Consider the following 24,807-nt stretch of genomic DNA (forward strand, 5'->3'; position numbering starts at 1 on the left):
CTGCAACGCCGCAATGTCAGTGAATGCACCTCCTGTCTGTGCTATTTGCTCGCTATGCCCCCATGAGGCATAGCGAGCTCAGGAAATGGCGTGTGGTAGAAGGACCCAGCTGCCACAAAGAGAGAGACGGCGTCTCACAGAAGGAAAGATGACGTGTGAAATGTTGTCTCGGGCTGGGAGATGATGGTCCGCAGAAGAAAATGGCCCTCCTGCTATTGTCAAGCTGGGAAGATACAAGTCATGTTTTGTATTTTCTCATCTTTTCAAATTGCACTTTGTTGGAATCGGAGCACTCGCTGGCTTTCCTTGGCGATGGCGCCTCAGGTGGCGGTCAGGCAGCCTGACACGGTGGTCACATGACCGCCCCCACACTGTAAAAAGTGACACGAGGGAGAGCGAGTCGTAGTGAAAAGAGATGAAGCTCCTCAATGTTTACCTTACAGACTAGCAAGAAGGAACATGTAGACCAGGGGTGCACATGAGGTGGAGGGTGGAGGGTGGAGGGTGGAGGGTGTGTCAGTCCATCGCCACACAGCCATTCAAAAGTACACCTAAAAATGATGGATCATCAATCTTCACCAAGACGTGACTTTGGTCACTTGATTGACATTCACGGCACGCGAGGGTTTTGTGAGATGACGCTGGCTGCTGCCACATCAATATTAAGAAAAAATGACCGACAGGAAGGCCAGAAACACTTTTTATTTTAACAGACCCTCGCGCCGTACCTGCCGTCAAAACTCTAAAGACCAAAGTTCCTGTCTTCACAATAACCCTGCTCCATCCTGCCTGCGCTAACAAAATTAGAGTCTCAGAAAGCTGGCGCGCACAAGCCAGCAAGCTAGGGAGTTTGCCGCCAATGTATTTCTTGTAAAGTGCATAAAAAGGAGTATGGAAGCTGGACAAACGTTCATGTGGTATTGGACAGAAAGGAGGACTTCATTGTAAAATGTGGAGGTTATCATCACTACTGTCTGATTCCAATCAATGCAAGTCATCACAATCATACCAACTTATATTCTTGTCTTCATGAAAGAAACATGCTTGTATTATCATGAAACACCTTTAACATGTTCCATTCAAATAAAGAAATCAGTTAAAAATGGTCAGGGGCCGTACTTATCAAGCTTCTTAGAGTGCCATTTTACACTTAAGTCCTGAGAATTTGCGAAATTTAGTCCTACTCTCAAACTTAAGAATAAAAGCTTTTTATCAACGTTCTTAAGTCTAAGAATCACTCCTACTCTCCACGATATTTAAGAGACCTTCAGAGGTGTCTTAAGTGGTTAGGAGTTGCCAGCAGGGGATGGCACTGAGGCGAGAGAGACGTGCGCCAACGTTCAGGGAACGGAACAATGTTTTTGTTTTTTTTGATGACGAGCAGCTGATCAAACGGTATCGTTTAGACAGAGCGGATATTATTTTTGTCACAGATTTAATACTTTTCGATTCCTTGTTGATTTCTGCATGTGTCTGCAGTGGGCTAGTATATATAGAGCCACCCACACCAGTTTCAAATGAGTTGCCTAATTATGGAATTGGAAAGAAAATGTTATGACAGTAGCGTATGTGTGTGGCCGTGAGGTGAGTGACGTCAGTGAGTGTGTGGGCGAGAGAAGAGAGGGAGCGGTAGCGTGAGTGCCGGCGGGGACTAGTTTGTTTTGTATTATTTTGTCGTTTATTGTCAAAATATACACTCCCATTGTCCACTTAAATATTTCCAAGATATTTCTTTATTCTTAGACAACGGATTCCCTTCCGTGATTGGTCATTTCTATGGACACAGAAATGACGTCACCTAAAATTCTGTTTACGGCACATAGTAATGTCGTAATTCAGCTCTGAGTGTGACACTTAAGATTCAGTCCTACACTTCGCTGAAAGTGTGAGTAAGACGCTTGATAACTAACTTTTAAGTGCAGCTTTCAGCCAAGAATTTATTTACTCTTAAGTCAACTCTTAGCAGACTTCTTAGGAGTCATTCTAAGAAGCTTGATAAGTACGGCCCCAGATCTCTACTTCCAACCATCTAAGTTGTAGATGTTTGCGTGTTAGCTGCACATGTGCTAACATTAGCCCTGCTGTAACGGTAGAGTCGCTCTCTCTCTAACCGTCTACCACAGCTGGTAGGTGTTGCACACCAACACCTACCAGCTGTGGACAACCACCATTAAAATAGCACATAAACACATCTGAAGTTACTCAATTCTTAATAATAATAATAATAGATGTTATTTGTAAAAAGCACTTCACATTGAGCAAACAACCTCAAAGTGCTACAGTGTATTAAAAACATAAATAAAAAGATAATACAAATAAATACAAATAAAAACTAGAACAGCCTAATAGCTAGAACTAGTATGCATATATCTAAAAAAAAAAAAGGCTTTTTTTAAAAAGAAGTGTTTTTAAGCCTTTTTTAAAAGCATCCACAGTCTGTGGTGCCCTCAGGTGGTCAGGGAGAGCGTTCCACAGACTGGGAGCGGCGTACTGTACTTGAAGTCAGTACAGTACTTATACTTACTCAAGCAAGTATTTGGATGGCTGCTTGTCACTTTTAGTTGAGTAACACTACTATAAAAACAGGGGTCCTTAACTTTTTTGACCTCAGGGCCCAACTTTTCCCACTCATATTAACACTGAAGTAGTCATCTTACTGCTGATTTGAATCATATTCAATAATTATATCTAACTTACTTACAGTTAAACAGGACAGACCTTGTCAAATGATATGAAAACATGTGTTCGTCACAAAGATTATTATCAAGGCTTAGGTCAGGCTGATTACCAAATATCAATCAAATACACTGCAACAAAAGGGACTGATGAAAAATACATTTTACCAGTGCTAAAATTAATAAATTCAATCAATTAATGTTTACTTATATAGTCCTAAATCACGAATGTCTCAAAGGGTGTCTCAGATCCCACATCAGGGCAAGAAAAAACTCAACCCAATGGGATAACAATGAGAAACCTTGGAGGGGACCGCAGATGACGACCGGTGCAATGGACGTCGAGTGAATCTAACCTAATAGTGTGAGAGTCCAGTCCATAGTGGATCTAACCTAATAGTGTGAGAGTCCAGTCCATAGTGGATCTAACATAATAGTGTGAGAGTCCAGTCCATAGTGGATCTAACCTAATAGTGTGAGAGTCCAGTCCATAGTGGATCTAACATAATAGTGTGAGAGTCCAGTCCATAGTGGATCTAACCTAATAGTGTGAGAGTCCAGTCCATAGTGGATCTAACATAATAGTGTGAGAGTCCAGTCCATAGTGGATCTAATAGTGTGAGAGTCCAGTCCATAATGGATCTAACATAATAGTGTGAGAGTCCAGTCCATAGTGGATCTAACATAATAGTGAGAGTCCAGTCCATAGTGGATCTAACATAATAGTGTGAGAGTCCAGTCCATAGTGGATCTAACCTAATAGTGTGAGAGTCCAGTCCATAGTGGATCTAACATAATAGTGTGAGAGTCCAGTCCATAGTGGATCTAATAGTGTGAGAGTCCAGTCCATAGTGGATCTAACATAATAGTGTGAGAGTCCAGTCCATAGTGGATCTAACATAATAGTGAGAGTCCAGTCCATAGTGGATCTAACATAATAGTGTGAGAGTCCAGTCCATAGTGGATTTAGTTAATAGTGTGAGAGTCCAGTCCATAGTGGATCTAACATAATAGTGAGATTCCAGTCCATAGTGGATCTAACATAATAGTGTGAGAGTCCAGTCCATAGTGGATCTAACATAATAGTGTGAGAGTCCAGTCCATAGTGGATCTAACATAATAGTGAGAGTCCAGTCCATAGTGGATCTAACATAATAGTGTGAGAGTCCAGTCCATAGTGGATCTAACATAATAGTGAGAGTCCAGTCCATAGTGGATCTAACATAATAGTGTGAGAGTCCAGTCCATAGTGGATCTAACATAATAGTGTGAGAGTCCAGTCCATAGTGGATCTAACATAATAGTGAGAGTCCAGTCCATAGTGGATCTAACATAATAGTGTGAGAGTCCAGTCCATAGTGGATCTAACATAATAGTGAGAGTCCAGTCCATAGTGGATCTAACATAATAGTGAGAGTCCAGTCCATAGTGGGGCCAGCAGGAGACCATCTAACTAAATGAATAATAACTTATATTAATGTGTGTGTAAACTTGATTGTCCCGTTAAGGAAATGTGTTTTGGTGTTACATTATTGCTTGACAAGGCAAACAAGAGAATGACTAAAACAAACAATAACAGAGCAGGGCTAAAACAGGAAGTACAGTAGAGTGTAATGAAATGGCAACATCCGGAGGAGACATAAAGTGTCAAAAAAGTGCTAAAGTGCTTGTGTTCTTTGCACTATTTAGATGTGTTTGCATTGTTCAACAGCTTGATAGGAGCTGGAACACATGATCATGTGAGGCCACACCACACTTCATTAACTTGTCTCTGCCTTTAGGCCTCTTCTCCATACTTGTTTCCTCAAAAACGCAGATTTTTGCAAACGCCGCCCAAAGTGTAGCGTTCCAAAACTTTCCGCCGAGCGTATGTACGCCACAAACGGAGACTTGTACTCCCCTGATGACATCACTTCCACAGCCCAGCAACGCTGCCTTCCGACACACTACACTTACTGTGTGTTGGAGTGTAAACATGCTGCTATTTTCACTCCACATTGATGAAAAAGGTGCATTAAGATGGGCTTGGTGACGCTAATGACAGTCAGCTGTGTTGCTGCCACGGCTGTGGAACCTCCACCTGATGGAACAACTTTGACAAGCAAGACTCATTGCTCTGTGTCATAAGAAGGCTGCAACATCATCTTATGTTTTTCATCCTTTTTAACTACAGATCATGACGTTAACTTACGTGTGTTGCTTCCATTTGTGTAGATGGAGCAACAGAACGCGCCGCAGCGACAAAAAAAACCCACAATGTAGTTTCCTTATTGTTAGTGTGTACTAGGGCTGTACGTATACCGGTACTAGTATAGTATCACGGTACTAATGAATCAAAAACGGTACTATACTCTGTTTGAAAAGTACCGGTTCGCCATATATTTTTTTTTAACAGGCATGACGCCGCTTCGCTGTCACGTCATCTCAGTGGCCTAGTGGTTAGAGTGTCCGCCCTGAGATCGGTAGGTTGGAGTTCAAATCCCAGCCAAGTCATACCAAAGACCCTGAGATCGGTAGGTTGGAGTTCAAATCCCAGCCGAGTCATACCAAGGACTATAAAAATGGGACCCATAACCTCCCTGCTTGGCACTCAGCAACAAAGGGTTGGAGTTGGGGGTTAAATCACCAAAATGATTCCCGGGCGCGGCGCCACTGCTGCCCACTGCTCCCCAAGGGGATGGGACAAATGCAGAGGACAAATTTCGCCACATCTAGTGTGTGTGTGACAATCATTGGTACTTTAATCTTTAATGACTGTGGAGGGGGGCGTGGCCTGCGGGCCTGCCGCAGAACGGGGTGTGCCAGGACAGGCCTCGAAGACAGCGACAGGTGAGTACATGGCCCAGGTGGGCCTTGTTATCTAATCACCTGTCGCCTTTATTAGCAGCAGCCGGGGCGAGACACATTGTTGGAGTTGGAGTGGGAGCCAGAGAGAGAGAGAGAGAGAGAGAGACACGAACAAAGAGAAAGACATTGTGCTGGAAAGCAAAAGCCTCTCCACATTTATAGAATAGAATAGAATAGAACAGAATGGACTTTATTGTCCTTATATTTGCATATAACGAGATTAAGGACTCCAATTTAAGGTGCGGTAGTGGGAACAAATATGAGGTAAAAATAAATTAAATTACACCACAGGTATTAAAGAAAAAAACTAACAATTGAAATAAACAGACTACTATCCAATAAAAAATAATAAGCAATTTAAAAGTATATATTTATGCAAATAAAGGTGTTGTACCCCTGATCCGGGCTCTCGTGGCAGTGTGTGGTGGTCCGAGGAACCCACTAGAGGGCAACCTCTACAATGACATTGCTGGTTTTACGAGCAGAGGAGCATGTTGGGCAGTGCACACACACACGGAGTACTTACAAGCAGACACAGTGTGTAGACAGAAAAGGGAGAAGGGTCGCATTTTGGCGTAAAAAGTAAAGATAAAGGTGAAGTTATAACACTGAAACACCCTCCAGGAAGAGATGCTTTAAGACATGCAGCTAACATCCATCCACAGTGTTTTAGCTACTTCTAAATCACTAATGCTTGTCTCAATGACGACAAATAAAGTACGTTTCTTAGAAGTACCATTATCACTGGAGGATGAGGAATAGCTAAACACGGGAGGAGGATACAGCATACAGAGGACAGCAGCTTGTTTTGCTTGTTGATAAAGAGACAGTTTATTCATCTCCCTTGTTATGTTTGTTTGATATACAGTACTGTATAGCACCGATCCAGGGACCGGTACCGGTCCGTGACGCATTTGCTACCGGGCCGCACAGAAACATTAATGAATTTTTAAACTACCACATTTTCTCAGACGTAACTTTGGCCCGTCCCACTAAACACAGCAATAAGCCTGTTAATAGATGTATACTACAACTCCCTTGTTATAGTACATGGGACAATGCACATCAATGGATATATAACATTTTAATGTGCCAGATTGTGGGCAAAGGCTAATTTACACGTAGAAAACCGGTCCGTGAAAATAATGCGTACATTAAACCGGTCCCTGGTGGAAAAAAGGTTGTGGAACACTGCTGTATAGCACGTTCAATTGTGTGCAAACTTTCACTAAAATATGGACTTTTGTTGAGGCTGGAACCCATTAGTCATATTTACATTGTTTCTTATGGAGAAATTTGCTTCACTATACAAACATTTCAATTTATGGACCCTGTTCAAGAACCAATTCAGTTGGTAAATCAAGGTTTTACCGTACACCAGGGGTCACCAATGCAGTGCCCGCGGGCACCAGGTAGCCCGTAAGGACCAGATGAGTAGCCCGCCGGCCTGTTCTAAAAATAGCTCAAATAGCAGCACTTACCAGTGAGCTGTCTCTATTTTTTAAATGTTATTTATTTACTAGCAAGCTGGTCTCGCTTTGCCCGACATTTTTAATTCTAAAAGAGACAAAACTCAAACAGAATTTGAAAATCCAAGAAAACATTTTAAAGACTTGGTCTTCACTTGTTTAAATAAATTCATTAATTTTTTTACTTTGCTCCTTATAACTTTCAGAAAGACAATTTTAGAGAAAAAAATACAACCTTAAAAATGATTTTAGGTTTTTTATACACATATACCTTTTTACCTTTTCAATTCCTTCCTCTTCTTTCCTGACAATTTAAATCAATGTTCAAGTTTTTTTTATTGTAAGGAATAATAAATACATTTTGATTTAATTCTTCATTTTAGCTCCTGTTTTTTCGACGAAGAATATTTGTGAAATATTTCTTCAAACTTATTATGATTAAAATTCAAAAAAATTATTCTGGCAAATCTAGAAAATCTGTAGAATCAAATTTAAATCTTATTTCAAAGTCTTTTGAATTTCTTTTAAAAAATTTGTTCTGGAAAATCTAGAAGAAATAATGATTTGTCTTTGCTAGAAATATAGCTTGGTCCAATTTGTTATATATTCTAACAAAGTGTAGATTGGATTTTAACCTATTTAAAACATGTCATCAAAATTCTAAAATTAATCTTAATCAGGAAAAATTACTAATGATGTTCCATAAATTCTTTTTTTTAAGTTTTTCTCTTCTTTTTTTTGGTTGAATTTTGAATTTTGAAGAGTCGAAATTGAAGATAAACTATGTTTCAAAATGTAATTGTAATTTTTTTCGTGTTTTCTCCTCTTTTAAACCGTTCAATTAAGTGTAAATATCATTAATTATTAATAATAACAGAGTTAAAGGTAAATTGAGCAAATTGGCTATTTCTGGCAATTTATTTAAGTGTGTATCAAACTGGTAGCCCTTCGCATTAATCACTACCCAAGAAGTAGCTCTTGGTTTCAAAAAGGTTGGTGACCCCTGCCGTACACTATGGGTGTAACGGCACGAGTATTTGCATTGAACCGTTTCGGTACGGGGGTTCCGGTTCGGTTCTGAGGTGTACCGAACGAGTTTCCACACGGACATATTAAGTAGCGTAACGCACGTTGTGTAAACAATGCACACCGAGGCACAACACACGGCATGCTTTTTTGATTGATTGATTGAGACTTTTATTAGTAGATTGCAGTTCAGTACATATTCCGTACAATTGACCACTAAACGGTAACACTCGACACCCGCCCGTTAGCTGCTAGCAACGTCCGGGCTAGGATAGACTGACCACACGTCCTCTTTTCACCGTACATGTCCTCTTTTGCGGAGCTGTCAGCAGGGCCGGCCCGTGGCATAGGCCGTATAGGCAAATGCTAAGGGCGCCGTCCATCAGGGGGCGCCACGCCAGTGCCACAAATGTTGGAGAAAAAAATAAAATAAAAATAAAAAGTTGATACTATTATTTCTAAATACAAAAAATAATCCCACGTTAATTAAAATGCAAAGTAAAGCCTATTTAATAGAAATATTATTTGTTACAACATTACGCCCCCTCCACCCCCCCATCTCCCCGCACGGTGCGCCCCCTCCCTTCCCGTATCATGACTCTTACCACATCAAAAAATCAACACAAGATGTCAAAACGGCCAAAACTGTCAGGTGCCCAGGGAAGAAAAAATAGAAAAGAAGAGGAGGAGAAACGAGAAAAAGACAGAGGTAGCAGGTAGGTAACGTTAGCCTACATGAAATTATTTGTCTGTTACAGAATGTGATAGTAACCTGGCTTTTTAGCATTAAGCTAATGTTACATGATTCGGCAATTGCTAATCAATAAATAGCTAGTTCTGTTTTAACGTCGGGTTAATATTGTGGAGGGGGCTAAATTGTTATGGAAAATAATAATGTAACGTTAGGTAATTACAGTACTCCCACCTTACATTCCTCAGGGACATTTGTATTAGATCGTTTAAGCAGGTGTTTTTTGTTTACATTGTTATTGCCTTCTGGTTAGCTAATGTTTGCCCTGCAGGTAATAGTCACTTTTCTACCCCTTTATATATTAGGTATAGTTGTAAGCCTAGTTGTTAAAGTGCACATCATTAATGTTAATTAAGCAATATCACATGAGAGGGAATGCTGTTTTTTTAATTTGAGCACTGCTGTGATTCGGTTAAAGATAATCATAACATAACATTCTCATATAATATGTTAATTTGCTTTCTTTAACTAAAAAAAAAGGTCAAAGACAAAGCTATTCGGTTTCTTGTGAGTGTATACACTTCACTGCCGATGTGGGGGGGGGGGGCACCTAAAATCTTGCCTAGGGCGCCAGATTGGTTAGGGCCAGGCCTGGCTGTCAGGGTGGAGTTTCTTAAATGCCTCAAATGTCCGGCATTTTGAGTTAGGGTTGCGTGTATTTTGAATGTGCGTTCAGAGTTAAGAAGGGGTTAAAAACAAAACAAACAGCAGCATTGGTGAGGGAGGGGCAGAGACAGAGAGAGAGAGAGAGAGAGTTATGATAAACGCGCATGCGTCGCCAGGCTCTGCTTTTTATCCATAGATTTATCACATTTCATTTTTTATTATCTATAGCAGGGGTGTCAAAAGTGTGCCCCGGAGGCCATTTGCGGCCCACAGCTAATGTTTTAAAGGCCCACGGCACATTCTAAAAATACTATTCAAATAAACGAAAACATAACAAAAGTGAAATAAAGAAGCTTAAAGGTTAAATGTAATTTAGAAAAAGTTGCAATGTTGACTAATAAAACAAAGCTGGGTTTTTTTCTTTCAAACTGTCATTGCTCAAAACATAATATTGAATCAAAATCAATGTTATTATGAATTATTGACCTATCCAAGGTTCCCATTACTTCACATCAAATATTACACTAAGAAAAATATTTTTGGTGGAAGATTTTGCAAATTTGCTAAATAAATAACCCAAAAATGTATATTTTGTTGTTTTCTTACTGCACAGAAAATGAACCGAACCGTGACCTCTAAACCGAGGTACGTACCGAACCGACATTTTTGTGTACCGTTACACCCCTACCGTACACCCATGTTGAATTGACAATAAAAACGATCAAATCTTGAATCAGAACTCTTAAAGATTGTATTTTATTTTATTTAATGCCTAGTGCCAAATGCGGTCTTATTGGAGACTTTAGGCGACTCCAACATGAAAGCACCATTGCTCATCAATATGCAAGTTTAGTTGAGTTTAGTTGAGTCTTTATTCGAAGGGAAAATGCACAGAAACATTAAGCTCAAAGACCGATATGTTCTGTACCAGATTATAGCTAAAAAGCTCATTTCCATATGCAGTCCCTGGCTACCTAAATTAAAAGGATACAAAAATCCTGCAATAAAATGATGACAATAAAATCATACTATAGCATGTAATCAAATTAAGAAGTCATAAAATGTATTTTCATTGACACATACTTATTACACAACACAACCACGCCTCTTTTACAACATCACACAAAGACAATACATCTGTCATCATTTGTCAAAACAACCATGATTTTAACAGACACACCTCACTATTTACAACAAAAATGCTCTCATGGATAAATATAATACACATGAAGTTGATGTGTCAACAATCATAGTGGCCACCTTATTGACCGTGTGAGCAGCTTTGATTGCTCCAAAGCTGCTAAAACTTCAAATGTGAATGAAGAGCAATCTGTTAGACTCGTGAGGTTATGACATCATCCAATGCCACAGGTGAAGTGCAGGTCCGTGGGAAACACCAGTATATATGATTTACTTACGTCTGAGGCGGGCCCCTTGTCGGCTCCGGGACAGGTAAAGGTGACAAATTCATGACAGCGCTTGTGGACCACAAAGCAGCAGACTGTTGATAGTGAATAGAGAGAAAAAAAAACATTAGTGTTTTGGTTTTTTTTTTGCAATCTGAAACAAAGAGACAAAGCAATGACTCAATATGTCAATCATGTGCCATTAGTCATTGCGCAATAAGCCACTTGTGCTCTAGTTACCTTCCTGTAAAGAGCTGTATTTACTTTTATGCCGCTGGTTTGGCAGGACTTATCCTCGTCTTTATATAAAACACAACAGAGGGTTAGAAGGAGGTCACGTCAGACGTGGAAGGTTGGTTTGAAGGCGTGCCGAGATACACAAGATAGTGAAAAGTGTGACACCAAAACAAGTGTGGGCGGTTTTATTCTACATGCCGATGGCTTCACCTTCCGGTGTGTCAAGTATGCTCTCCTATAAGGCAAGGACCAGGGCAAAGGACAGGTCAGTGTTGTGACTGCAGCTCAATGTCTGGAATCTAAAGTCAAATTGATCTACTTTTGGAAGTAGGACACCACAACCCCCATCAGTAATGATGCATAATAACAGAACTGATCCATTACGTGGATGGCCAGCTAGCGGTGGAGGGTGGAGGGTGTGTCAGTCCATCGCCAGCAGGCATTAAAATAATAGACCTAAAAATGATGGATCATCAATCTTTACCAAGACGTCACTTGATTGACATTCACGGCACCCGAAGGTCTTGTGAGATGACGCTGGCTGCTCACAGATCATTATTAAGAAAAAATGACCGACAGGAAGGTGAGAAACGCTTTTTATTTCAACCGTACCTCCCGTCAAAAGCCTAAAGACTGACCACACAGTTCCTGTCTTCACAATAAAAGCCCTGCTTCATCCTGCCTGCGCTAACAAAATAAAAGTCTCAGAAAGCTAGCAACCTAGGGAGTTTGCCGCCAATGTATTTCTTGTAAAGTGCATAAAAAGGAGTATGGAAGCTGGACAAACAAAAAGCAAGCACTTTCATGTGGTATTGGACAAAAAGGAGGACTTTTTTTCTCCTCCATTGTAAAATGTGGAGGTTATCATCACTACTGTCTGATTCCAATCAATGCAAGTCATCACAATCATACCAACTTATATTCTTGTCTTCATGAAAGAAAGGAATGTTAAACATGCTTGTATTATCATGAAACACCTTTCACTTGTTAACCTCTCTTTCATAAATAAATCAATATGAATGATATATAAGAATGAGGTAGACATTGAAAAGTAGCTGGCCCTGAGTTACACACTTTTCATTGACTACAGAACAAACCAATATTTAAAACTAAAAAGCTTAGCCACTAAGAGAGATCAAATACTATGGCCTAGTTTACGCTGCAAACCAAATCTGATTTTTTTTGCCCTCAAATGACACAGATCGGAGGTTTTTTTGCCAGTGTAAACGCTCCAAAGTGCTTCAAATCTGATCTTTTGGCATCAGATTCAGGCCACATCAGGAGGTGGTTCCCAATCCCATTGGATCTGATCTGATCTTTTCAAATGTGACTTCAGTCTGAACGCAAATGCCTCCTGAATGCGACTTTTAAACCAGCAATGACACCACGTGGGCGCCGGGGGTGGGGGGGTATAGTACCAAATATGATTCATTAGTATTGCGGTACTATACTAATAGCAGTATACTGTACAACCCTAGCTCGCACATTAATGTCAATGATCTGCAGTAGTGAGTGTGTACGTATGTCAGATTGTCAACACAGGTGATGATAAAATATAAGTAAATATGTCACAAATAACTAGCACACGCACACATTAGCACACGCACAGACACTGGGTGACTTTACACTGTAAAAAAAAAATCCTATTTTTATAGTTAATTTACTCTAAATTAGGGATGATACTCGAAACCGGTTTTCCCGGTTGTTCGATAAGAAAAGAACCGAGTCCTCGGACTCGAATCCCTTTTTGAGAACCGGTACCCGTTATCGAGACCACTATAGTAAAGAAAAAGAGTTGGTTCTTTATTTGAATCCCTGGGAACGAATCCCGTCCCGACCAGAAATGCTCCGTGGGACATCACAAGAAATGACGTCACGTAGCTCAGTCATTAGGCGCAGATAGCGAAAGCAGGAAAAAAATGGACGGGAAAAAGCGCTCCAATGTGTAATAAAGTTCAAAACAAAAGGTATAATCCAATGAATAACTTTACTGAGAGATTTGAGCAGGGTACAAACACATGACCAACACTTTTACCACCAACCGGAAACATAGCAACCAGGCTAGCAACGCACCTCCTTTACGGCAGCTGTCGCAACCTTCTTAAAGCAACCGCAGCACATACATATATATACAACACTGCAGCACATACATATATATACAACACTGCAGCACATACATATATATACAACACATCTCCCTTTTTGAACTTTTGTATTTCTTTCCTTGTAAACGTTACAAAATCACACTGTATATGTGTTGTCTGTCTAATTATAAATAATGCAGACGAGGCGTGTTGGCTGACTTCTTGACGTTTACTTTCACGGCGTGCTCATTCTTAGCTGCCGGGTGACGATATGCAACACTTTTCGGGGCTACCGCGCATGCTCGTCACTCCCGTTGCATTCTGGGTAGTGTAGTTATATTCCCTAGCTCATAACATCTTTCCCCCTATAAAGAAATAATGTTAACTCAATAAAGTGTATTTCTTTTTTTAGCTTTAACTTTTCATTTTTTAGCATTGTAACCACATTTGCAAACAACTTTTCTCTTCATAGAATTTTCTTTCAATAAAGAAATAAAGTGCAAAAATGTCAAAGCATCATAACAAACAGTTATGTCAAATAGCAGCAGAAGTGCACTTTTTGGAGAGCTGTATTATTTCCAGTTTTGTGCCCAAGGGACTGATTTTATTTAACACTATATTATTATTTATACACCTATAGTGATCACAGAGACAGCTTCTTTTTGTGTTACTGTATATATTCGTTTTTCTGAAAAATCCCACTTAATATACTTTGGGTAACAACAGTCAATATTTATTTATTTTATTTTATTTTTTGGGGGGGGTAACAGTCAATATTTATTTATTTATTAGATTAAATTGTTTTCTTATATAATAAAAGTGAGCTTTTGTTAAACCAAATATGTGTTTTTTTTCCATATACAACAACTTATCTGGACTCCATAAGAGAATCGATAAGGAATCGGTTGATAAGAGGATTCGATAACAGGCTCGAACTCGATAATTTCTTATCAAACATCATCCCTACTCTAAATTTCTACTGTAATTTTTCTATTTTTTTTAAATAGTTTATAAAACTGTAGAATTGAAGACATTATCTGTAAATAAACAATCCGCCTGTTATTTGAAGTAATATGCCAGTAATGACAAACTATGTATATTTCAATTTTTTTTTACAGAAAAATACCAAATTAATTATACATAGCATTTTCTGTTTTCTTAAATTACTTTCAAATTCATGTAAAATTACAGTAATTATTAGAGATGTCCGATAATATCGGTCTGCCGATATTATCGGCCGATAAATGCGTTAAAATGTAATATCGGAAACAACTTTCGGGAGAACATCCGCACCGTAACACAACATAAACGCAACAGAACAAATACCCAGAATCCTTTGCAGCATTAACTCTTCGGGACGCTACAAAATACACCTCCGCTACCACCAACCCCCCCCCCCCCCCCCCCCCCCCCCCACCACCACACACACACACCTTGTAGCGTCTCGGAAGAGTTAGTGCTGCAAAGGGTTCTGGTTTGGTGTGGATTCACAGTGTGGCTTATATTTCTAACAGTGTTAAAGTGTTTTATTCGGCTACCCTCAGTGTAACCTGTATCGCTGTTGATAAAGTTCTGTGGAACTGCCAGCATTGTCACTTCATTAAAGGTGTTTGATCGTAATAATTTGGAAAAACTCCTGTAGAATAAAGGTATTTTTCTGCAGAACTGTTTGCATAGTCACTTTATTAAAGGTGGTTGATCTTAATAATGTAGTAAAAACCTGTAAAATTACGATATTTTTCCGCAAAACGTTTCATGAAAATTTCTGTAAATATGTTTTTGATCATTATTTGGTTCACAATGTTTTACTTTAATTTAATGGTTTTCGTTTGGCCAGGGCCGGCCCGTGCCATAGGCCGTATAGGCAAATGCTAAGGGCGCCGTCCATCAGGGGGCGCCACGCCAGTGCCACAAATGTTGGAGAGAAAAAAAAAAGTTGGTACTATTATTTCTAAATACAAAAAATAATCCCACGTTAATTAAAATGCAAAGTAAAGCCTATTTAATAGAAATATTATTTGTTACAACATTACCCCCCCCATCCCCCCGCACGGTGTGCCCCCTCCCTTCCCGTATCATGACTCTTTGGACGTCACCACATCAAAAAATCAACACAAGATGTCAAAACGGCCAAAACTGTCAGGTGCCCAGGGAAGAAAAAAGAGAAAAGAGGAGGAGAAACGAGAAAAAGACAGAGGTAGCAGGTAGGTAACGTTAGCCTACATGAAATTATTTGTCTGTTACAGAATGTGATAGTAACCTGGCTTTTTAGCATTAAGCTAATGTTACATGATTCTGCAATTGCTAATCAATAAATAGCTAGTTCTGTTTTAACGTCGGGTTAATATTGTGGACGGGGCTAAATTGTTATGGAAAATAATGTAACGTTAGGTAATTACAGTACTCCCACCTTACATTCCTCAGGGACATTTGTATTAGATCTTTTAAGCAGGTGTTTTCTGTTTACATTGTTATTGCCTTCTGGTTAGCTAATGTTTGCCCGCAGGTAATAGTCACTTTTCCACCCCTTTATAATTAGGTATAGTTGTAAGCCTAGTTGTTAAAGTGCACATCATTAATGTTAATTAAGCAATATCACATGAGAGGGAATGCTGTTTTTTAATTTGAGCACTGCTGTGATTCGGTTAAAGATAATCATAACATAACATTCTCATATAATATGTTAATTTGCTTTCTTTAAGTAAAAAAAAAAAGGTCAAAGACAAAAGCTATTCGGTTTCTTGTGAGTGTATACACTTCACTGCCGATGTGGGGGGGCGCCACCTAAAATCTTGCCTAGGGCGCCAGATTAGTTAGGGCCAGGCCTGCGTTTGGCAGCCGTAGCTGCCAGTAGATGACCATTTTTTTACAGAACTTTTTTTTTTACAGTGTACGCTTTGTTTAATCTTAATTATTCACATCGTTGTTATTTTGACGAGGCTCGAGGGCAACTGGCGGCACTTTCCACGGGATTCTAGCCATCATTCAACAGAGTGCTGTTGTGTGTATGTGACAATGTATCCAATCGCGTCGGCGGGAGGGCGACTTGTCCCAAGTCCGGGTTGTAATTGAGGTTTGTAAAAGGAGGTGTGAATAGGTGTGACCCCCGTGTCACGGTGGTCTTGGCCTCAATGATGAAGTAAACAGTGAAGCGTAAAGCAGGTTCCCAGCCACTCACCATCGAGTCAATCATTTCTGCAGCTGGGAAAGGAAAGTAACGCTGGTCTGGGGGAATGGTGAAGATTAAAGAAATAATCCTGCTTCTTTAAAGTTTTAGATATTTGTGTGAATTTTTTTTAGCTTCAGTTATGAAGAGAAATTATAAAATTATGGAGAAAACAAAAAATGCACTGATAATTAGAGGTGGGAGCACCTCACGATTCGATTAAAAATCAATTATTGATACATCTTTATCGATATTGATATAGTTTTACATTTATTTTCACCAAATAAGCGTTTATCAACTAGGGTTGTATGGCATACCAGTACTAGTATAGTATCGCGGTACTAATGAATCAAAAACGGTACTATACTCTGTTTGAAAAGTACCCGTTCCCGGGCATGACGTCATGTCGTGATATTGCTGGTTTTACGAGCAGAGGAGCATGTTCGGCAGTGCACACACACAGAGTACTTACAAGCAGACACAGTGTGTGGACGGAAAAGGGAGAATGGACGCATTTTGGAGTAAAAAGTAAAGACAAAGGTGAAGTTATAACACTGAAACACCCTCAGGAAGAGGTGCTGTAAGACATGGCTAGCTAGCTAGCGGCTAACATCCATCCGCAGTCTGCAGTGTTTTAGCTACTTCTAAATCACTAATCCTGGCCTCCATGGTGACAAATAAAGTAAGTTTCTTCCAAGTATCATTATCACTGGAGGGCGAGGAATAGCTAAACATGCTTCACTACACACCGTAGGAGGATACAATAGCTCATCAGCATCATTACTAATAAAGATAGCGCACCTGAATGTAAACAAATGCCATGGGTGGATCTACATCTGACATCCACTGTAATGATACCAAGTACAAGAGTGTATCTAGTCAATACTACTATGATTACGTTGATATTTTTTATCTTCACAAAATCTTTTTCCCTTTTTTTAAATTCACATTATGTTCATAAAGTCAGGAAATACGTCCCTGGACACATGAGGACTTTGAATATGACCAATGTATGATCCTGTAACTACTTGGCATCAGATCGATACCTAAATGTGTGGTATCATCCGAAACTAATGTCAAGTATCAAAGAAGAGAAGAATAAGTGATTATTACATTTTCACAGAAGTGTAGATAGAACATGTTCAAACAGAAAATAAGCAGATATTAACAGTAAATGAACAAGTAGATTAATAATACATTTTTACAGTTTGTCCCTCAATGTGTACAAAATAATAGGTGTATAAATGACACAATATGTTACTGCAGACTAATTAGGAGTCTTTGTTTGTTTACTTACTACTAAAAGACAAGTTGTCTAGTATGTTTACTATTTTATTTAAGGACTAAATTACAATAATAAACATATGTTTCATGTACACTAACATTTTTGGTTAAAATAAAGCCAATAATGCCATTTTTTATGGTCCCTTTTATTCAGTAAATATCAAAATACATTTTGGTACCAGTACCAAAATGTTGGTATCGGTATAATTCATTTGGAATAAAAAACCGTCAAATTACTTCCCACATGTATTAAATGAATAAGAATTGTGTAAAACTGGCCCATAGGTGGCAGATGATGAAGGAGCTGGTCTGATCTCTCCATGAGGTGGCTCTGCTTGTGTATATTTAAGGGTTCCTCTTCCCCTTTTTAACACACACCCAACCTATTTCATTGCTTTTGCTTGTGATTTTGATTTAAGTGCAACATTTTGCTAACAAACATTGTATATTTAATTTTCACCATTTGTTTTTTTTTAATTATGATATTTTAAAAAAAATACATTCCAATTACAATATACGATAAATACAAGGCACATTTTTTGCTTTGAAAAAATGTGCCTGGGCTCAAAAAAGGTTGCAAAACACTGATCTGGGGGATGCAGTCTCAACTCGGTAAGATTGTTAGCTTGCCAGCTAGCTAACAAGTCTGAGATGTGTTAAAAAAATAGATTTAGCTATCATTTTAGCCAAAGTCTGCCAGCTAAACTTTGCTTTAATCAATTCAAGTACGTCAACGTGCAGTGCAGCAACAACAAACACACACACAAGCACACAGACACACAACATCAGGCAACAATGCGGCAGTATCACGCAGTCGAAGTGGAGGCACGTAAATAAGAGCGCCCACAAAACAGTGCATCCTGAGGAGACTGTCAGAAAGATGATGTGTAAAACATCATCTATGCAACATTTGGAGCAAAGAAGCACCATCACATGTTGTGTAGACCACAAGGAAGTCTAATCCTATTTGGACCTCTTTAATGCAATTTGCAGTCATGGAATGTTGAGACTTTTAAGAAAATGTAAACTGTCCAAAGTTGTTTATAGATTACAAAAAAATATAAAAACAACAAAGTGCATCTGTCTTTTCTAACAGATTTGTGACATTTTCAATAATTAAGTGCAGATCAGATTGAATCGTGGTTATTCGATTTAGAACCTTATGCATCGAAATCGAAGCCACAATACCAATCCCAAGTAAACACTGGGCCCAGTTCCTCTATACCGGTGTTTTTCAACCACTGTGTGCCGTGAGATCTTGTCTGGTGTGCCGTGGGAAATTATGCAACTTCACCTAATTGGTCCAGAAAATATTATTTGCAAACCAATAATTATAATCTGCAAATAATGTGCCGTTGTCTAGTGTCTGTGCTGTATAGAGCTCGGCCATGTAAAACTCCATATCAGGTAGTAGTTCATTGCTTTGTAGGAGTCGGAACACGTCGAGGATGGTTTGTGGTGATCCCAATATGCAGAGCACAGCGGGAGACAGCGTGCAGGTAAAAAGGTATGTACCGTAATTTCCGGACTATAAACCGCACCTGACTATAAGCCGCACCAGCTAAATGTAGGGGAAAATACAGATTGCTCCATATATAAGCCGCACCCGACTATAAGCCGCAGGGTTTTGATGTGTAATTAGCGTAGTATATAGGGGTTCCTGCTACCACGGAGGGGATTGTCGGGACAGAGATGACTGTTTGGGAACGCAAAGCGTCCCATTTATTAACTATAAGTCTTTCAATCATTCAATCAAACTTCACATCTTTGACATGGCGAACAGCATTCGTGCAGAGTACAAATAATACAACGCTGCAAAGTAATACAAAGTGCTCGCCTGTACGTTATCAAAATAACCAGCCTACCGGTATATGAAAAGTCAGTCTTTATACATTGTGTCATCGTCTTCCTCCTGCGTACTAAAACCACCGAAATCCTCTTCGTCGGTGTCGGAGAAGAACAGGCCGTAAATAAGCCGCACCCTTGTATAAGCCGCAGGGACCAGAACGAGGGGAAAAAGTAGCGGCTTATAGTCCGGAAATTACGGTAATGCTTAAACCAAAAATGAACAAAAGGCAATTCCCGCTAGGAAAAGGCAATGAAGCATAGGGATGGCTATGCAAAACGAAAGTAAAACTGAACTGGCTACAAAGTAAACAAAAACAGACTGCTGGACGACAGCAAAGACTTACTGTGTGTGTCTATACATGACATGACAATCAACAATGACCCCCACAAAGAAGGATAGCGTCCGCACAACTGAAATAGTCTTGGTCAGGCAATAGCACTCAAAGGAAGGCGTGAAGCTGCCAACAAAACAGGAAAAGCCACCAAAATAACAGCGCAAGACAGGAACTAAAGCACGACACACAGGAAAAAAAAGACAACCTGGTGGAGTTTCATTTTTTATTGTTTCTGCTGGTGGTGTGCCTCCGTATTTTTTCAATGAAAAAAATGTGCCTTGCCTCAAAAAAGGTTGAAAAACACTGCGCTATACAACAGGAGCGCTCAAGTATTTGTAATAGTTTGCTGCAAAAATGTCTTATCTTCCAGGGTTTGAGCTGAACTCGGGGGAATGAGAGGGGGAGGAGGGGTATGGAGTCAGTCTGGGGATATTGCCCTCAGGCCCTCTGTTGAATAAACTCACTCCACACTAAGCACTGCAATTTCCTTTCAATTTGATCCATTTTTTTCCACGTCTAATCCAGCTCTTTCTACGCGGCCTTTTCACAATGATGCTTTTAGAAATCCCCCAAAGAGTAGACATGACATCCCAATGACAGCCATACTACCATGATTATAGTATGGCTGTCATGTCATGTGGAGCTCTCACAACATCATCTTTGGAAGACAATCTTTGCTTCATCCCGCTTTCTGTTCGGGCACAACTGCATGTTACCGCCTCTTTAAGACAGTGTTTTTCAACCTTTTTTCAGCCAAGGCACATTTTTTGCGTTGAAAAAATGCAGAGGCACACCACCAGCAGAAATCAGTAAAAAACGAAACTCAGTTGACAGTAAAAAGTGGTCGTCGCAATTGTTGGATATGACTTCAAAGCATAACCAAGCATGCATCACTATAGCTCTTGTCTCAAAGTAGGTGTACTGTCACCACCTGTCACATCACACCCTGACTTATTTGGAGTTTTTTGCTGTTTTCCTGTGTGTAGTGTAGGGATGATGTTTGATAAGAAATTATCGAGATCGAGCCTATTATCGAATCCTCTTATCGAACCGATTCCTTATGGATTCTCTTATGGAGTCCAGATAGGTGGTTGTATATGGAAAAAAACACACAATATTTGGTTTAACAAAAGCTCACTTTTATTATATAAGAAAAAAATAAAATCTAATAAATAAATAAATATTGACTGTTACCCCCCTAAAAAAATAAAATTAAAAAAATAAATATTGACTGTTGTTACCCAAAGTATATTAAGTGGGATTTTTCAGAGAAACAAATATATACAGTAACACAAAAACAAGCTGTCTCTGTGATCACTATAGGTGTATAAATAATAATATACTGTTAAATAAAATCAGTCCCTTGGGCACAAAACTGAAAATAATACAGCTCTCCAAAAAGTGCACTTCTGCTGCTATTGGAACATAACTGTTTGTTATGATGCTTTGACATTTTTGCACTTTATTTCTTTATTGAAAGAAAATTCTATGAAGAGAAAAGTTGTTTGCAAATGTGGTTACAATGCTAAAAAATGAAAAGTTAAAGCTAAAAAAAGAAATACACTTTATTGAGTTAAAATCTTTCTTTATAGGGGGCAAGTTGTGCTGTTATGAGCTAGGGAAAATAACAACTACACTACCCAGCATGCAACGGGAGTGACGAGCCCCGAAAAGTGTTGTTGCATGTCGCCACCGGCAGCTAAGAATGAGTTTATGAGCACGCTGTGAAAGTAAACGTCAAGAACTCAGCCAACACGCCTCGTCTGCATTATTTATAATTAGACAGACAACACAAATACAGTGTGATTTTGTTTTGTTTACAAGGAACGAAAAACAAAAGTTAAAAAAGGGAGATGTGTTGTATATATATGTATGTGCTGCAGTGTTGTATATATATGTATGTGCTGCGGTTGCTTTAAGAAGGTTGCGACAGCTGCCGTAAAGGAGGTGCGTTGCTAGCCTGGTTGCTATATTTCCGGTTGGTGGTAAAAGTGTTGGTCATGTGTTTGTAGTCTGCTCAAATCTCTCAGTAAAGTTATTCATTGGATTATACCTTTTGTTTTGAACTTTATTACACCTTGGAGCGCTTTTTCCCGTCCATTTTTTTCCTGCTTTCGCTATCTGCGCCTAATGACTGAGCTACTGACTGAGCTACTGACGTAATTTCTTGTGATGTCTCACAGGGCATTTCTGGTCGGGACGGGATTCGTTCCCAGGGATTCGAATAAAGAACCAACTCTTTTTCTTTGCTATAGTGGTCTCGATAACGGGTACCGGTTCTCAAAAAGGGATTTGAGTCCGAGGACTCGGTTCTTTTCTTATCGAACAACCGGGAAAACCGGTTTCGAGTATCATCCCTAGTGTAGTGTTTTACTTCTTGTCTTGCGCTCCTATTTTGGTGGCTTTTTGTCTTTTTCTGGTATTTTCCTGTAGCAGTTTCATGTCTTCCTTTGAGCGATATTTCCCGCATCTACTTTGTTTTAGCAATCAAGAATATCTCAGTTGTTTTTATCCTTCTTTGTGGGGACAGTGTTGATTGTCATGTCATGTTCGGACGTACTTTGTGGACGCCGTCTTTGCGCCACAGTAAGTCTTTGCTAACAGACATGAAATTGATGAAGTTAATGAATATATCTATCTGGGGCAGAGATTTAGCCTGAAAGAAAAGAGTCAAGAACAGGAGATACGGAGGAGAATCAGATTGGGCTGGTGCCAATATGGAAAACTGAGCAACATCATGAGAGGAGAAATACCGTTAAGCCTAAAAAGAAAGGTCTTTAATCAATGCGTGTTACCAACCATGACATATGGAGCTGAAACCTGGGCATTGACAAATAAAATGGAAAAGAAAATAGCAGCAGCACAACACAACATGGAAAGAAATATGCTCGGAATCACATATAAGGACAGAAAAACAAATGAATGGGTGAGAAAACAAACGCAAGTCCAAGACATTATGAGAACTATCAAATTCAGTAAGTGGAAGTGGGCTGGACATATCAGTAGAACAGATAATAGATGGACTTCCCTAATGACATCATGGAGACCCATGGATGGGAGCAGAAATAGAGGAAGACAAAGAGTGAAATAGACAAATATTGGGGAACGGTGCAGTGGCAGGGAGCAGCTAGAGATCCTTCACTATGGCAGAAACATGCTGAGGCTTTCGTCCAGCAGTGGACTGACAACGGCTGATGATGATGAAGTCTTTGCTGTCGTCCAGCATTCTGTTTTTGTTTACTTTGCAGCCAGTACAGTTTTAATTTCATTCTGCATAGCCTTCCCTAAGCTTCAATGCCTTTTCTTAGGGGCACTCACCTTTTGTTTATTTTTGGTTTAAGCATTGGACACCTTTTTACCTGCACACTGCCTCCCGCTGTTTCCGACATCTACAAAGCGATTAGCTACCGGCTGCCACCTACTGATATGGAAGAGTATTACATGGTTACTCTACCGAGCTCTAGACAGCACCGACACTCAACAACAACACATCATTTGCTGACTATAATTACTAGTTTGCAAACAATATTTGTAACCCAAATAGGTGAAACTAGATAATCTCCCACGGCACACCAGACTGCATCACACGGCCCACTGGTTGGTTGGAAAACACTGCTTTAAGAGAATGCCTCTCTTGTGCACAGTTGGCCCGGATGCGAGCTAATGAAGGATGGAGTCACATGGTTTACTTTCTGTGTTTGAAGAGAAATATAAGAGCCGTGAAGTTCAACTACTTTGATTCTTCTTTGCATGGGAGCCCTGCGGAGGTTGTACGACACGGGTAAACAGCAGCAGTGAGCAAAAGGATCTTGTCTCCCACTACGGTGACGCACTGAAGGGGAATATTGAAACAGGTTTATAGCGGCAATAAAAAAAACGGGCACCAGGCAAATCGGTATCGATAATTGTATCATAACTACCAGTCAGGGCCAGCTAGGCCTTCTCTGCTGGCCTAACACAAATATATATCTCTTTATATCATATTAGGCTCCAGTGTTGCTTGTTTAAGTTAGAGCTTTTATCCAATCACAATTCAGCGAGCTCGTTGCCAGCGCTGTATGAATTCTGCCAGAGGCCTTCTGAACCAACATTAGCGGTGGCTGTGCAGTGTAAACAAACGTTCAGTCGATAGACGGTTGCGACAGCCAGTCAAGATCACGAGTTGTTGACAGTGGCCTATCGAGGTAACATTACGTTAAACGTCACAGTGATCGGATACTCGCTTGTCACTCCGAACTTGAGCATCCGATCACAAGTTGTGATTTACGAAAGCAGGAAGTGGCACCGCAGCCATACCCGGACAGCGGAGAAATCAGCGGTACTCACTTTTTTTAACCCCAAAAGGAGGAGAGCAAAATGTTAATGAGATGGCAGATATATGTTTGCAAGGCCACTTTCAAGAAAGGGGCGGTATAGCTCGGTTGGTAGAGTGGCCGTGCCAGCAACTTGAGGGTTCCAGGTTCGATCCCCAACTGCCGTTGTGTACTTGCACTTTACCCACCTGCTCCCAGTGGCACCCACACTGGTTTAAATGGAACTTAGATATTGGGTTTCACTACGTAAAAGTGCCTTGAGTTACTAGAGAAAAGCGCTATATAAATATAATTCACTACACATTTAAAAAGAAACTAGATCTTGAGAGACGAGGTCGGCCGACCCCGGAAGAAATGGTTTGCCCGCCACTTCCACTCGAATCAACCGACTAGGAGCGGAAGTGAAGTGAAATATATTTATATAACACTTTTCTCTAGTGACTCAAAGCGCTTTTACATAGTGAAAGACGATATCTAAGTTACATTTAAAGCAGTGTGGGTGGCACTGGGAGCAGGTGGGTAAAGTGTCTTGCCCAAGGACACAACGGCAGTGACTAGGATGGCGAAAGCGGGGATCCAACCTGGAGCCCTCAAGTTGCTGGCACGGCCACTCTACCAACCGAGCCATACTGCCCATTGTGGGCGGTATAGCAATATTATACAAATTATGGGTACAAATATTTAATTTCTAATTTTTTTTTACATTTAATATGTATTTTACATTTATTGTAATTTTGACAGTACCACGTAAGATATGTTT

General features: G+C 39.9%; 1 protein-coding gene across 10 annotated transcripts in view; it reads right to left on the minus strand.

Annotated features, from left to right (window-relative positions):
* Positions 1–24,807, minus strand: part of LOC133639703 (protein kinase C beta type) — a 96,114-nt gene that overhangs the window by 46,746 nt on the left and 24,561 nt on the right. For all 10 annotated transcript variants that reach the window (XM_062033245.1, XM_062033248.1, XM_062033250.1 and 7 more), the window contains one exon: positions 10,793–10,875. In XM_062033245.1, the coding sequence (XP_061889229.1) occupies positions 10,793–10,875 (83 nt within the window). The remainder of the gene's footprint in view (positions 1–10,792; positions 10,876–24,807) is intronic.

Source organism: Entelurus aequoreus, linkage group LG22 (genome assembly GCF_033978785.1).
Source record: "Entelurus aequoreus isolate RoL-2023_Sb linkage group LG22, RoL_Eaeq_v1.1, whole genome shotgun sequence".
In the NCBI taxonomy this organism is placed as follows: Eukaryota; Metazoa; Chordata; class Actinopteri; order Syngnathiformes; family Syngnathidae; genus Entelurus; species Entelurus aequoreus.